Here is a 16,668-nt window from a genome sequence, read left to right on the forward strand (position 1 = left end):
GTGCGCGAGTATTCAAACGCTACTCGAATAATGACGTCAACAATGAGTACTCAACCCATCCCTAGTACCCATCCCTAACTCTTATTGGTACTTTTTGTCACTTAACCCCACCCCTGCCATAGACACTAAGAGCAGGGTCTGTGTGTGTCTGTGTACTGCACAGTGCTCCAGTGTATGACACAGAGCTGCCCCAGCCAATCACACAGAGGGTCAGAGAGAGAGAGACACACAAAGAGAGAGAGAAAAGGAGAGAGAGAGAGGTCTCTCCTCTGTGTTGGGAACAATGAAAATGCATCATTCATAGACAAATGTCTTAATCAGAAACAGAGTTGGTGAGATAAAATGCGCCATAGAAATTTTATGTTGCAAAAATAAACTGAAAATCTATTTTCTTCATTTCTCAAGTTCTGAAAGCAGAACACATGATGGGCCCCGGGGCCCATTTAATACCAAGTTAAAGACTTGGAAGTGCTGACCTTCATCCCAACCACTTTACACTCCACTGCAAGCTGCCCCAGTGCATACTGAATGTCTTAGCCAGACGAGGCCAACAGAATCACATCATCTGCAAATAGCAAGAAGGGAAGTCTGAGGTTCCAAAATTGGACACTCTCCTCCCCCCTGCTGCGTCTTGAAATCCTTTCCATTTAAATCAGACAGGATTGGTGAGAAGGGACAACCCTGGCAGAGGCCAATACCCACCAGAAATGTGTTTGACTTTCTGATGAAAAATACAACACAACTCTCACTCTGCCTATACAGGAACTGGATAGCTCGTAGCAAAGACCTCAGAACCTCGTATTCACACAGTGACACACACAAATCCCCCAAAAATCCCATTTTTGTTTCTTCCTGAGTTACAGCACTGAATAATGGCCAAAAGTTTATTTGCAGACCATTATGAGACATTTGAGTTAAATCGTGATAATTAGCTCAGTTATGGCTAGAAACATGTTCTGTTAGGTCATAAATCTTGACCTTTGACCTTAGAGAATTCACCAAATTCTAATCAGTTCATCCTTGAGTCAAAATGAATGTGTGTGCCAGATGTAATGAAATTCCTTCTGGGCGTTCCTGATATAGCATATTCTAATCAACATGATGTCACCGGGATCTTGAACTTCGACCTTTGCCTATGAAAATCTAATCAGTTCATCCTTGAATCCAAGTTTGTACCAAATTTCAAGAAATTCCCTCAAGGTGTTACTGAGATAACCTATTCACAAGAATTGGATGGACAGAAAGACAGACAACCCAAAAGACATAATGACTCTGATTGATTGATTCATGAATATACTTTGTTATGTTTTGTCTGTGTGTGTGTTTAATGTTGTGTCTTGCTCTAAATTACTTACTTTCTACTTTTAATGTCCCTGGAAAAAGATCATAGTATATTTACCTAAATGATAAATTAGTTATTAACAATTGAAAAGGATTTAAAACATTAATCTCATCGACAGTGCAGCATGTTGCTATAGCTCTGACGTCATCAGGATAAAAAGCCCTACATCTGATTGGACAATGTAGGACTGTAGTGACCATGGCAATGAAAAAGGACTTGATAAAAGTCAAGGTTGTGCACAGAGGCACAGTAAAGAAGAGTTGTCATGGGCATTTAAAAGGTATGATGTAAACTGTCATTGTAGTTTTGGATTCATATAGAGTAAACATATTATCTTCAATATCATTAATAATGATTTGCAGGAATCCAGAAACATGACACCAGGAGTCACCGTCAACCGCACTGATGATATCCATCCATGTTATGAAATAGATAAGGTCTCTTACATACTGATAACTAAACCTTCCACTGTATGTGTTTTATTATATATTATCTTTGGCTCATTATCTGTTGTAACTGTATGTGGAAACTTTCTTGTTATAATCTCCATCATTTACTTCAAACAGCTCCACACTCCCACAAACTCTCTCATCCTTTCTCTGGCTGTGGCTGACCTGCTTGTGGGAATTGTAGTCATTCCTGCCAGCATGAAATTCCCTTTGAGCACTTGTCTGTTTTATGACAATTTAATTTGCAAAGTACGATTATGCTTTGACATAACACTGGGCACAGCTTCTATTCTCAACCTATGTTATATTTCCATTGACAGATATTACGCAGTGTGTCAGCCTCTGACATATAGAACTAAGAAAAATGTTCATGTTGTGGTCATGATCCTGGCGAGCTGGAGTGTCTCTATTTTAGTTGTCATTTGCTTTGTAATTGCAAGGTCAAACCTAGCAAAATGTGAAGAAAAGTGTTTCCTTGAGATTCTACTGGAAAACATTTTGGGACCTATTTTCTCATTTTATCTCCCAGTGATTGTAATGCTCTGTATCTACATAAAGATTTTCACTGTTGCACAGAAACAGGCACGCAGCATCCAGAACACAACCAGCACAAAGTCTGGAACTGCTGTCAGTAAGATGGAGAAAAAGGCCACAAAAACTCTGGCTATTGTTGTGGGAGTTTTTCTTGTATGTTGGACTCCTTTCTTTTTGTGTATCACCTTTCAGCCTTTTTCTAATAAGTCAATATCACTTACTGTAATTGAGATGCTTAACTGGCTTGCACTGTCCAATTCAATGCTGAATCCATTTATCTATGCTTTCTTTTACAGCTGGTTCAGATCAGCTTTCAGAATGATCATTTCAGGAAAAATATTTAAAGGTGGTCTTACTAATTCAAAGCTTGCATTAATTATTGTCTGTTGTGCTTAAAAAGCCTGTCAATATCTACTAATATACTTTTCAATATAAACAGCACTAGCACCAAGCACAGCTGTGACAGTTTTGATGTGTTACACAAGATCTTAGAGGATTGCAGACTCTGCGGATTCATTTCTCTTTAACAGCATGCGCTTTGCACCATTTATCTAAAAATACTATATGTCAACAGTAAAAATGCAACAGCTTTAAAGTGCGAGCAACTCTGAAAAACTTGTGGATAATTAGAATTTGGAAAAAAAAAAAGATTTGTACATATACAATATGTGCCTGCAATATGCACCATTTTTCTCTGTTCTCTATAAAAGTATGTGCAATGTAAAAGACAACTGTAAACAATACTGCAATACTATAGCAATGTTAAAGTGTTTCCTTCTGGAATACAGATAATAATGGGAAATAAATTAATAATGGAAAATAAATAAATGTTTTAGATTTTAAAAAAATACAGTAACACTGAAGTTTAAAGTGAAATCAAGAAAGCCACTATCACTTATCTCTTCATTATTTTTGGGTTGTAAACAAGGAAATTGTGAAGGACAGATCATGTTCAGCAATGAACGTGCACGCACGTATTTTTTGATCGCAGACACGGTCAGTCATTGATGACTGAGTATCAACCCTAACTGTCGCACCCGGTAACGTAGTTGTATGTTGGAGTGCGCGGACAGCAGCTTTATGACCGGGGTTCAATTCATGACGAGAGAGCACTTTTTTACCACGGGTGGCATATAAAAGCTTCCTCGAACATTTCGCGCAGAAACAAGTGCCCGTCTCCTTCAAGCCGTTGGATCCTACACTGCCAGAGTTGCCAAGACGGTCTGCTTCTCATTGGCTAGTAAAGTTGGTTAGGTTCAGTGTCTGGTTAGGTTAAGAGCGAGAACTGCATTCCTCTCATACCATTGGTTGGTGAACTTTATTATCTCAAACATGCATCAACATGCATCAATAGCAAATTCCTTAGTGTATTGACATTTCATTTTTCATTTTTTCTCTCACCGCATTAGGTCAGAGATACAGCACGGTGCTAAGATTTAAACCCTGCATTTATCTATGCTTTTTTTTTACAGCTGGTTCAGATCCATTTTCAGAACGATAATTTCGGGGAAAATAATTCAAGGTGATTTAACTAACCCAAAATTGCTGTGACTTACTGTTTGTGTGTGATGAAATACTGAGATGTTCTATACAAATTAACATAATAAATGGGAGTACATCTAAAGGGTCTGAACCATGCCCTTAAATAAATATTTCTTTCTTGATGTTTGCGTCTCTCCATCGGAGCCCGGGCTCCTGTTTTTGCTGAACTCAGCCAGCAGGATAATATGACTTAATCAATACCTCTGTTGCATATCCAAACAGCATGCTAAGCTAATGATAGTAGCATACTGCCGGAGTCACCAACTAGACCAAAACAAAAACAGCATGTTCAAGCTAACCACCATGCTAACTAACTAACTAGCATGCTGCCTGAGCCACTATCTATCCAAACTTCTTCTATAGCCAGCCCACTAAGCATATAGATCTGGCTAACACCATTAGCCAAAAACAAGCAGCAATATGATGCTCCAACAGCCTGACAAGCTAACATTGTAAGTTCTTATCTACCCATCCCCACTAACCTCTTGTTTAACCAAAGCCGCGTTTCCACTGCAGGAACTTTCCCCAAGAACCAGGAACCTTTTGAGAAACTATGAATGTTTCCACCACAGGAACCAGGGTCCAAAGTTAGTTCCAGGGTAACTGATCGACCCGCAAAAAGGCACCTGGTCGGGGGGTAGTACTTTCCAAAGGTTCAGGAACTTTGGGGGGTGTGGTCTGCAGTGCTGAACATGTCTGACTGGTCAAGTCCTCACTGCATTTTATTTCACCTGCGATGTTTGAAAGTACACAGTGAATAAGCGGGCACCGAGCAAGCAAACACATTTTCCACACCACGAAACAGGTCCTGAAGGAGGTTAAGAAAAACTGAAATAGGACTTAAAAAATAAACGACCATAACAACCGAGTGGCTAGGGTTGCCACCTGTCACATATAATATGGGATCGTCCCGTATTTGAAAATAAAATCTGCGTCCTGTATAGGGCTATTGACATGAAATTATCATCAGATGTCGGTAACAACCCAAGTAATCCACACATACAAAGAAATCAAAACATATATGTCCATAAATTAAGTTATGTGTAATAAAGTGAAATGACACAGGGAATAAGTATTGAACACATGAAGAAAAGGAGGTGCAAAAGGGCATGGAAAGCCAAGAAACCAGCTGAAATCTCTCAGTATTTAGAAAGCAATCCTGTCCCCTATTAGTACAAATTGATATCAGCTGGTTTAGTCCTAATTGATGGCCTATAAAAAGGTTTTCTCATTACCAAGGTGTCACACAATGGGCATCTCATGATGGGTAAAAGCAAAGAGCTCTCTCAAGACCTTTGCAACCTTATTGTTGCAAAGCGTACTGATGGCATTGGTTACAGATGTATTTCTAACCTTGTGAATGTTCCAGTAAGCACCATTTGGGCCTTTATCCGGAAGTGGAAAGAACATAATTTCACCATAAACCGGCCACGACCAGGTGCTCCTTGCAATATTTCTGACAGAGGAGTCAAAAGAATAAATCAGAAGAGTTGCCCAAGAGCCAAGGACCACTCGCGGAGAGCTTCAGAAAGACCTGGAATTAGCAGGTACAGTTGTTTCACAGAATCAATAAGTAATGCACTCAACCGCCATGGCCTCTATGCACGCTCACCGCGCAAGACTCCATTGTTGAAGAAAAAGCATGTTGATGCTCGTTTAAAGTTTGCTGCAAGACATTTGGACAAGCCTATGAAATCCTGTGAGAATATAGTCTGATCAAATGAGACCTCTTTGGAGACTCTGGATGTCATAGCACACACCATGTTTGGAGGAGAAATAGCACTGCACATCACCCCAAAAACACTATACGAACAGTGACGTTGGGCAGTGGGAACATCATGGTGTGGGGCTGTTTTTCAGCATATGGTACTGGCAGACTTCAGATAATTGAAGGAAGGATGAATGGAGAAATGTACCAAGACATTCTTGATAAGAATCTGCTGCCATCTACTAGGATGCTGAAGATGAAACGGCGGTGGACAATTCAGCAACACAATGATCCCAAACACATAGCCAAGGAAACTCTCAATTGGTTTCAGAGAAAGAAAATAAAGCTGCTAGAATGGGCCAGTCAATCTCCCGACTTGAATCCAATTGAAAATCTATGGAAAGAACTGAAAATCAGAGTTGGAAGAGGCCCCCGGAACCTTCAAGATTTGAAGATAGTTTGTGTGGAAAAATGGGCCAAAATCACACCTGAGCAATGCATGCGACTAGTTTCTCCATAGAAGAGGCATCTTGAAGCTGTCATTACCAACAAAGGCTTTTCTACTACTAAGTATTAAATAAACTTCAGTAAGCGTGTTCAATACTTTTCCCTGTATCATTCCACTTTATTACACATAACTTAATATATGGACATATATGTTTTGATTTCTTTGTGTGTGTGGATTACTTGGGTCGTTACCGACATCTGGTGACAATTTCATGTCAATAGCCCCATTAGAAATACAGTATATTTACTGAGAAAAATGGTGACGCGTTCGATACTTATTTTCCCCGCTGTATATACGGGCCGCAATTTTTCCCATATTTTCGTTCATGTTATGTCCTCAAAGTGCTGTGAATAATGTAATGTCAAGAAGAGATCGACCGATATGGTTTTTTCAGGGCCGATACCGATACCGATTATTAGTAGTCAAGGAGGCCGATAACCGATATTTGGAGCCGATATTTATTTGCAATAAAAAAGAAAATATTGCCGTGAAAATTTTGAATAATGGAAAAATTCCACTTACCTTTGTTCAAATGCCTTTAATCATATGTTTATTTAACAGCTTTTCAGATTTGCAACATGTTAAAGTTTTTTTTTTCTTAGACAATAGATATCTTTGTTTTAAAATTCTAACAAAAAATGCAGGGAGCTCCCAGGCTCAGCAGCATGTCTTATAAAGTTAAATGAAAACAAACAAATAAATAGCTCCCTAAAGTTTTCTACAGTAAATAAAGTTTTCCAAAATTCAATATAACTGAAATGTTAATCTTTCACTTATCTTTGTTTTAAGTTCAAACAAAAACAAAAAGTGCAAGGAGTTCCCAGGGTCAGCAGCATCTCTTATAAAGTTGACTGAAAATTTAAATAAATAAATAAATAGTTCCCTGAAGTTTGCAGTTTGAAGAATGCAGTTCATGTAGGCTTTATGATGCAGTTACATTATGTCTTAAGTCTTGAACAGCAATATCCTGCTCCTCTCTACAAGATACTATCAAAGACAGCTTCAGGACACACTTCATCTAACAATATGTCATTTTCTGCTGCTTGGGATCTCTCAATCAACACAGAAAAAGGTAAAGTACTTGGTAGTTAAATAGCCATTATTGCCCTACAGTTTTCTCTCAGACAGACGGTACTTGCTGTCAGTTTCTGCAGCTTCTCATGTGGCTTACATAAACACAAACACACACACACTATTCACTAGCCATCCCCTCCACGTGCTTCCCTGCAATAAAACAGATTTTTTTTCTCTCTCTCTCTCTCTCTCTCACACACACTTCTTACTTTTATAACTATTTCATTATCAATATTATCAGTAACCTTGTTTCAAGTGATTAAACCATTAAAAACACTAAATAGCCTAAAGCATCTTCACTTTAATAATCAGTGTTTATCGTAGGAACAGACAGCTGCCGCCAACGTATTGGGCCTCACAGTAACGTTAGTAGTCGTGAGTTGTAGAGTTTCTCATTTGACTTCCACACAAACACACACTATTCTCTACCATAACAGACATTCTCCCCATTGCTACAGTCTGCTGAGCATCTAGAGCCAGAGAAGGAGAAAGCGGACCGATGGGTTAACGTTACGCTAAAAGCTAACCAGCCTTCACCTCGACGGGCTTCCCTGCAATAAAACCGGACTGAATTGAGTTCTTTAGGTTTTTACTCTCTCAGTCACACACACACAGACTTCTACTATCACTGACTATTTCCATATCGATATTATCAGCAACCTTGTTTCAAGTGATTAACAGGCACGTCTGGAGGGACTGCGAGCGAGCAGAGCTGCCGCTTATGTTTATGTAACGTTAATGGGCTCACAGTAATGTTACTAGTAGTTGTGAGTTGTAGAGGACTGGGATTTTTATTACAATTTCAGGAAACTCTGCTGCCTTAACTTACCTTCAAAACAAGTATTTGCTCTCCGGACCTTCTCCACCGTGTGTGTAAGGACTGTTAATGCACAGCTTACACTGCTGATTGGCTGTTACCGTGTAACCAATCAGATGGTGCTGTGGGTGGGACAATGCTGGCGACAGAGTAGTGACAGCAGACAGAGAGGCGCGGCTGCATCAGAGCCAAAATAACCCAGTTTTAAATTGATCTCTTATCGGCTGTCGAATTTAAAAAAAGGCTGATGCCGATATGCGTCAAAATGCTGAATATCGGCGCCGATAATCGGCCCGGCCGATAATCGGTCGATCCCTAATGTCAAGTAATAATTTTGCATGATCTTCCCTGAACTTCAGGCCGTGGTGGAAACGCAGACAACAATGAGCCACAGGAACCTTTTAGTTCCTGAAGACCCTAAAGTTCAAGGTACATTTTTGGTAGTTATCCACATTATCCATATTAGTTATCCAGATTAGCATGTTGACGACTTAACATGAATCTGGAGTTTTTGGCTTCTTTGTAGATTTAGGATGAACACTTTTTAGGGTGAACCCCAGAAGTGGGGATAATTTCCAGATATGAATTGCTTTCCTTTTTAGATTTATAATGAAAGAATGTTGAATTTTACACCAGTTTAGAAGAACAGAAAACTCCAGACTCATCTCAAATCATCAAAATTTTATTCTGGATCACTCAGCTCTATCCAAGCACAGGGCCCTGGGGCCAGTTTCACAAGACAATTTAGCTTATATAGTCTATAGTGTTAGACTTGTATAATTTTTGGTGTTAGATCAATCAAATCCAAGTCAGATAGTTTCGCAAAAAATTATTTCAAATCGAAAAAGTTAGCTACACTACCCCCAGACTAATGTTTCCATGGTGACAATTAGTGACACCCCTACCTCTGTCCCTAAGGGAGTTTATAATGGAAAGAGAAGTTTTAATTCATCTATGAATTTTCAACTATGTGAACTGTTTTCACTCCATCTGTCTCCAACACCTGCAGTACACACTAAAGTAGAAAATAAATAATTTGACACCAGTGAATTTACAAAAAAAAAAAAAGTTCATTTAAAAAGTTAATTTGAAACAGTTAAAACAGACTCAAGGACACACATGTATATTATTATTCATACCACATGCAAACAGAATGTTGTGTACCCCATCTGATTGGACAAGAGCTGTTTGTATTATTATTCATTATGGTAATTAGGTGGAGGTTGATCACTTAAATATCAAGTTCAATGTTCCTGCACAGTGGCACAGGACACACATCCAGATACATAGAATATCTTGAAGTGTATGGTATGACTTCAACTTCATATATTAGAAATCTTTAAAGTTTTTGTTTTTTTTACATCTTGTCTTTGTTTGCCATTTAAGTATTTAAACTGTTTTCTCAATGTAATTGATTATTAATGGAAAATTGAATTTGCAGGAATCTAGACACATGGAACCTGAATTGACTGTCAACGAGACCTTCACTGTTAGTGACATACATCTCTGCTATGAATCAGATAATGCATCATACATATTTACAAGCAACCCTTCAATAATATGTGTATTATTATATATTTTACTTGGTTCATTGTCTGTTGTCACCATATGTGGAAACCTACTCGTAATAATCTCCATCATTTACTTCAAACAGCTCCACACTCCTACTAACTACCTGATTCTCTCTCTTGCTGTGGCTGATCTGCTTGTGGGAGTTTTAGTTTTTCCTTTCAGCATGGCGTTCACTGTAACCTCATGCTGGTATCATGAAGATATATTTTGTAAAGTACGAGGCAGCTTTGATGTTACACTGAGCACAGCTTCTATTTTAAACTTGTGTTGTATTTCTATTGATAGATATTACGCGGTGTGTCAGCCTCTCACTTACAAAAGTAAAATAAATGATCGTGTTATCCTGATCATGATCTTGGTGAGCTGGGGACTTGCTGCTCTGATTGGCATTGGCATTATAATTGCAGGTTTTAATCAAGGAAAATGTGAAGAAAGTTGTTTAATTGATGCTCTAATATCAACCACTCTAGCATGTATTTTTTCATTTTATATCCCTGTCATTATAATGCTCTGTATCTACTTAAAGATTTTCCTTGTTGCACAAAAACAGGCAAACAGCATCCAGAGCACAACCTGTCAGAGCAACAAGTCTGGAGCAACTGTCAGTAAGATGGAGAGAAAGGCCACAAAAACTCTAGCTACTGTTCTGGGAGTTTTTCTTTTATGTTGGACGCCTTACTTTCTCTGTATTGTCTTTCAGCCTTTAACATACAGTATAACGCCAATTGCTGTAATTGAGACTCTTAACTGGCTTACACTGTCAAATTCAATGCTGAATCCATTTATCTATGCTTTCTTTTACAGCTGGTTCAGATCAGCTTTCAGAATGATCATTTCTGGGAAAATATTCCAAGGAGATTTTGCTAACTCAAAACTCCTTTGACATTTTGTTTCGAATGCTAATACCATTTTAATTTGAGTACAATGATAAAGTTTGAAAGAATAAATATTAACTAATTTCACTATTACTATTCACTGTCTGAGCAAAAGTCATCGTATATACACCAGTATTTATTTGTTAAACAACACTTAGTAGTAAAAAAGTGAAATAAACACTGTTTTTCATTAGTTTCAACACAATATCCCTACCCCTAACCATGCAGATAACAGATATGATTAGAATCTGTACAGACTATTTCACCAGCCTAATTTCTTCAGGCAGGGCATTTATTCTGTGGCTCTGTGAAATACATTGTCTTTTCATATATTGTCTTTTACCTCAACATCTGCTGAAACAGGAACTCCCTGCCTTAAAGTCTGCATTATATACAATCTAACAGGGAATCAGGTCACAAATGTGCTTATATCACTTGAATGGTTTTGCTGATGCTATCACCTTTGACAGGTCAGCTTGTGTGTCTTTCACTAAGCAGCCATATCACACCTATGTTGAAAAATTAATCAAGTGACATCAATTGATAAACACACAAAATACTTGTTCTCAACTGCCAACTGTCATTATGTACCTTCATATACAGAGCCCATAATTTATAATCGTTTCTTTATGGTCTGACTCTCACAAACACATACTGGCTGTGGCAGTCAAAAAGGAGGACACACATTTACAGTAAGTGAAGGCCACATTTACTGCACATGTGGACAAGTATCATCCTGTTGCTGCACAACACCTAGAGCCTTGCAAATTCGTGCATGTGAGTGAACAAAACTATAAATTAACATTGATTGTAAATTATGTCGAAATCTTGTGCATGGGAACCTCATAGCAGTAAAGTGTGTCTCACACCCATTAGCATAACGGTAACAAGGTTCTGTTTAACTGAGAGGGCAAGCTTTCTACTCTTTGATAATTAACCAGGAATAACTGACTAGTTAATGTTAGCTACCTGTTGGCATATGCTATATTGACTTGCTATAACATCAGATATGGCACCCGTCATCATGTCTGTAGTGCAAGGGGACTATCTAACTTAAATCTACAAGCAATTGGAAGCCGACAGCTAACCTTACTTGCTGAGTAATAGAACAATTTGCATCACACACAGTCTGTATTTGTCAGCAAAGCTTCTCTTCTTTCTTAGTCACAGTCTGTCTGGTTGTATACACTACAGATATGGCACCCACCACCTTGTTGAGAGTTAAAGCCACTCACTCTATGCTTTCCAGAACATCTGGGAAGATTAATAAAAACTGATGTTAAAATCATGTGAACGTCGGCTTTAATACACTCATTAATACACTCCTAAAGACTTGGTACTCTCACCTTGAGTCCTCTCTCGCGCTATGATCCTCTCCTCTACCGGGACCTTCCACTTGTGGCTGAGAACTAGGCCTACTTTCAGTCCTGACACATTAACCTTATCTCATCAGTAACGTGGATTAACTTTTTTCTCCCATACTAGAAGAACTAATGATGTCTCCATTCTGCACTGTTTCACCTGTCCTCGCAATTCTCCTCTCTTTTTAAAATAATCTGTGATTTGAGACATTTCTGCAAAAAAAAAAAAAAAAAAACATTCACGATGGGATGTAACGTTAATTTAGGCAAACTTTTCAAGAAGCTGGGTATGCTTGGATGTAAAAGAGAATAGAATAGAAATAGGAATAGAAATTCATCTGTAGGATTGCCACCTTTTATGTGAAAAAAGATGGCAACTGGTTTGGTTTTACTTGACATTACCGTATTTTCCGCACTATAAGGCGCACTTAAAAGCCTCAAAAAACGACAGTGCCCCTTATAATTCGGAGCGCCTTATATATGGATTAATTCTGGTTGTTATGGCTACCGTAATCAGGAGCGTCACAGAGTAATACATGTGCTCCACCATAATATTACAGTGTGTGTGTGTATAAAGACCCCAAAATGGCACCTGTCAAGAGACACACTTACGACGCAGACCTCAAACTCAAGGCTATCAGTCACGCAGTAGAGCATGGGAATAGAGCAGCTAGGAGAGAATTCAACATTAATGAATCAATGGTACGGAAGTGGAGGCGAGATGACGAGAGGGATCCGGGCATGCTGGATGCCGTAATCACCCAACTGTTACGCTAACGTTTGATTTAGCGGTATCAGACTGTGTTTTTTTTACGTGTTACAACTGAACAAGGTTGGGAGTTATTGTGAATACGCTCATTAACATTTGAACAATGTTGAGAGTTATTGTGAACGTGTTTAATAAAGTTTGACTGACTGACTTATCTGACTGTTTTGTTTCGCTTAATGCGCCTTATAGTCCGGTGCGCTTTATATATGAAGAAAGTTTTGAAAATAGACCATTCATTGACAGTACGCCTTATAATCCAGTGCGCCATATAGTGCGGAAAATACGGTACATTATTCACAGCACTTTCATGATATATCATGAACGAAAATACGGGAAAAATTGTGTCCTGTATTGATTCAAATCCACTGCGTACTGAGAAAACAAGTACTATAATTTTGTCAGGAGGCGGAGGCGTCCCGTATCGATTCAATATAGGAAGAAGCATTTTATTTTCAAATATGTGACCATCCTGTATTGTATGGGACAGGTGGCAAGCCTATTCACCTGTTTGAAGAGCCGCAAAATCAGGTTACCGCCTCCTTCCGGACACAGAAAATCAAGCGCGTTTGTATTCTTCTTCTTTGGCAATTTTGGATGGCTCTGCCTGATGCACGGATTATGATACAGCGCCACTACATTGCCGTAGTGGCGAACAGCCGCAATTGCAATTACAAACGTCAAATCCACCAAGTACCAAGAAAACAAGTAGGCTACTAGAATTTTGTCGAGAGGTGGAGGCGTGAAAATTTGACGGAGGCAAATACATTTTTTCTTCTTTATTATGGTTTACCATGTTTTTATCTATAAAATAAGGAAAAATTCAAGGTTTGGTTTTTTTTTTGTTTTATGGGCTATTAACCTTTATTACACTGTACTAAAGCCTTTATTGGGTGACATTTATTATTAGCTGATGTCATGCTGATTCTGAATATGTGTAGCAAATACTGTATGTTTAAAAACACAAAAGGTATTAAACAAAAATATTGAAATATAAATGATGTTGAAGTTTGATGAAGTTTTTGAATTTTATTTTGGGTAAATTCGTAAATTTTATTTTTTAATTAAATATTAACTGAGTAATAAAATAAAATTGATAGATTAACCAATAAACAAATAATGGTTAGGTGCAGCCCTAACACACACACACACACACAGACACACGCACAACATACCCACATCTGATTGCATAACCAAATTTTCTGTTGATTTAATGAGATAGGGGTTTATAAATACTGTAACAAGTCCAATGGTTCTGAACAGTGTCATTCTGACTAAGGACACACACCACTATACTGAGGTGTTACTAGGTAAGGGAAAAAACTTAATTCAAAGATCAAATTAAATGAAAATCATGAAGCCTTATTTTACATGATTACTGACGTTGTAATTGTACATACATTCTGAACTAAATATCTTTTAAATGTTCTTAATATTATAGACTATTACTGCAGAGAAGCATGGAAGCAGAGCTGACTGTCAACGGCACTTACATTTTTAATGACATACATCCCTGTTATGAATCAAATAATGCAACTTACATATTTACAAGCAAACCTTCCATACTATGTGTTTTAGTATATATTTTCCTTAGCTTATTGTCTGTTGCTACAATATGTGGAAACCTTCTTGTTATAATCTCTATCATTTACTTCAAACAGCTGCACACTCCTACTAACTACCTGATCCTCTCTCTGGCTGTGGCTGACCTGCTTGTAGGAGTTTTAGTTTTTCCTTTCAGCATGGCATTCACTGTAACCTCATGTCTTTATCATGAGAATTTATTCTGTAAAATACGAGACAGCTTTGATGTATCACTGTGCACGTCCTCTATTTTGAACTTGTGCTGTATTTCCATAGACAGATATTACGCAGTTTGTCAGCCCCTGGCATACAGAAGTAAGATAAATGTTCACATTACTGTGATCATGATCCTGGTGTGCTGGGGTATCTCTGCTCTAATCGGGATTGCTATAATAGTTGCAGGGTTCAGCCAGGGAACATGTGAAGAAATGTGCTCAGTTGATGTTGTAATGGCAAACACTATGGGACCTGTTTTCTCTTTTTACCTTCCTGCATTCATAATGCTCTGTATCTACCTAAAGATTTTCCTTGTTGCTCGGAAACAGGTGAACAGCATCCAGAGCACAAAGTATGGAGCAACTGTCAGTAAGAGGGAGAGAAAGGCCACAAAAACTCTGGCTACTGTTTTGGGAGTTTTTCTTTTATGTTTGACTCCTTACTTTCTATGCATTGTTTTCCAGCCTTTGTCTTATAATCCACCACCCATCCCTGTGATTGAGACACTTAACTGGCTTACATTATCAAACTCAATGCTGAATCCATTAATCTATGCTTTCTTTTACAGCTGGTTCAGATCAGCTTTCAGAATGATAATTTCTGGGAAAATATTCCAAGGGGATTTTGCTAACTCCAAACTGTTTTGATTTATTTTATGGATTGGTGAAATATCAACATGCCAATAAAGGTTGGAACAACAGACCAATACTTCCCCTCTCTGAAATCTGGTTCTGTTGGAGGTTTCTTCCTGTTAAAAGGGAGGTTTTCCTCTCCATTGTCATCAAGTGCTGCTCATTGTGGGAACTGTTGAGTTTCTCTCTATCACATTGTCAGGTGTTGACTTTACCCTGTAATAATGCATGTTATGATTTGGCGCAATACAAAATGAAATTTAATTGAATTAAAAAGTGTGAAATAGTGGATGGATAGTTTTTAGCTACCCATCTTAAACCCCACCCATTAGATTGGAGCAGGGTTTATGCTGATTTGCATGTAGCCCAGAATAACCAACCAATTCAGAGACCCCCAAGCCATGAGTTAATGTGTATGCTTTGTAATCTTTCCAGACCAAAACCCTTTTTACACCCAAATATGGCATATAAGCAGGTTTTTTTTAAGAGGGTGGGAAGTGAGGGCATTGAGGGGAGCAATCAGACGACTGTAGTTATAAATGAAAAATTTAGAAAAGCTGGTGTAACTATGGAACCTAATTTCTCGATACAGCCAATGTATGATTGGGAATTTGACAGATTAAAGGTTAACCAATAAACTACAAGCATTCAGTAACAAATATTTTTGTGCAGTGTAGATAGGTCAGTGACATCACATTTTAGCCATGCTAGTGGCGAGGGTCTTGGGATGACAATGTTGCAATGTTAGTAAATCCAAGCAGCATCAGTAGCATTTTAATTGTCTTCAATATATAATCTGTATGGCTGATAGCCAGCTTTCAAATATGAAGACTGACTGCTATCTTCAGTGTGAAAATACCTGATCTGACTGTGAGTCTTACACAGTAATTATGGCAGGTTTTTTTTGCTGTCACTGCTGTTGTTACTCAGCTGTTCTTGTTTTGTTTCAGTTTGTTACTCTGTTGGAACCATTTCAGACATAAACATTACATAATTACCTATTAGCAATTATAGCGCCTTGGGGAGAAGCAGAGCTCATGTGTACCACCAGAGCAGTTAAGGGACCAAAGGCTCATTCACACCTCTAATAGGAGAGGCGTCAGGTTGCATAATATCATTGCATCAGACCATAAACAACTTGTGTTAAGATCTTACATAAGATTTTATGGCCAAATATTTATTGTTGGTAATACAATTGAACAGTTTAATGTCTGAATAAATCAGAGACATTTTCAGTAACTTGTTGTTCAGTATATACAGATTAAACTGATTACAAATCAGCCTGATTCGTGCAGTTCCATTATAGTTGCTAAAATCTTAAAAAGGAAAATCAATTGTTAACATCCATCAATTGTTAACATCCATCCATGTCTTAATTCATAAGTTGTGCCCATCATTTTACAGTTTATGAAAATCTAGGGGGCAATTACGAAATGTAAGGGATTCCATATGAAAACATACAGAACATAAAGAAACATTTAGCTCCAAAGTCATGATTAGGTAGGGAAATATGCATATTCTTTTGTATGTATTAGCAAAATGTTTCCTGACAATATAAAGCTTGATAAACATTTTTAGGGTCATGTTTTGACTACTCTTAGTACTTTGATTAATAGGTCATGGAAGGTTCTGGAAAGAACCTTGTTTTGGTTACTTGACATAAATCACTAGTTTAAATTTGATTGAAG

The 16,668-nt window shown here is 38.0% G+C and overlaps 4 protein-coding genes and 1 long non-coding RNA gene across 5 annotated transcripts in view; 4 read left to right on the top strand and 1 right to left on the bottom strand.

The window, feature by feature from the left end:
* The window catches only part of LOC130187595 (uncharacterized), a 77,798-nt gene that overhangs the window by 37,636 nt on the left and 23,494 nt on the right, over window positions 1-16,668 (bottom strand). The window lies entirely within an intron of this gene.
* LOC130160731 (trace amine-associated receptor 1-like) lies at window positions 1,717-2,721 on the top strand. The gene has a single exon (XM_056363425.1). It carries the CDS (start codon window positions 1,717-1,719, stop codon window positions 2,719-2,721), a length of 1,005 nt encoding a protein of 334 aa, XP_056219400.1.
* On the top strand, window positions 9,428-10,429 carry LOC130160732 (trace amine-associated receptor 1-like). The gene is made up of 2 exons (XM_056363427.1): window positions 9,428-9,755; window positions 9,828-10,429. The coding sequence occupies exons 1-2, from the start codon at window positions 9,428-9,430 to the stop codon at window positions 10,427-10,429; spliced, it is 930 nt and encodes a 309-aa protein (XP_056219402.1).
* LOC130187615 (uncharacterized) overlaps window positions 13,811-16,668 on the top strand; it is a 29,135-nt gene continuing 26,277 nt past the window's right edge. Inside the window, exon 1 of the long non-coding RNA XR_008830480.1 lies at window positions 13,811-13,858. This is a non-coding gene — a long non-coding RNA (uncharacterized LOC130187615). The remainder of the gene's footprint in view (window positions 13,859-16,668) is intronic.
* On the top strand, window positions 13,873-16,219 carry LOC130187611 (trace amine-associated receptor 1-like). The gene has a single exon (XM_056405357.1). The coding sequence runs from the start codon at window positions 14,009-14,011 to the stop codon at window positions 14,993-14,995; it is 987 nt and encodes a 328-aa protein (XP_056261332.1). The 5' UTR covers window positions 13,873-14,008; the 3' UTR covers window positions 14,996-16,219.

Source organism: Seriola aureovittata, chromosome 19 (genome assembly GCF_021018895.1).
Source record: "Seriola aureovittata isolate HTS-2021-v1 ecotype China chromosome 19, ASM2101889v1, whole genome shotgun sequence".
NCBI lineage: Eukaryota > Metazoa > Chordata > Actinopteri > Carangiformes > Carangidae > Seriola > Seriola aureovittata.

What these genes read in the sequence shown, in the direction of transcription:
- LOC130160731 (XM_056363425.1), top strand. Translation starts at nt 1,717, where the DNA reads ATGACACCAGGAGTCACCGTCAACCGCACTGATGATATCCATCCATGT.
- LOC130160732 (XM_056363427.1), top strand. Translation starts at nt 9,428, where the DNA reads ATGGAACCTGAATTGACTGTCAACGAGACCTTCACTGTTAGTGACATA. An exon ending in GTATCATGAAGATATATTTT is followed by an intron (nt 9,756 to 9,827) that starts GTAAAGTACGAG and finishes GTATTTCTATTG; the next exon opens with ATAGATATTACGCGGTGTGT.
- LOC130187611 (XM_056405357.1), top strand. Translation starts at nt 14,009, where the DNA reads ATGGAAGCAGAGCTGACTGTCAACGGCACTTACATTTTTAATGACATA.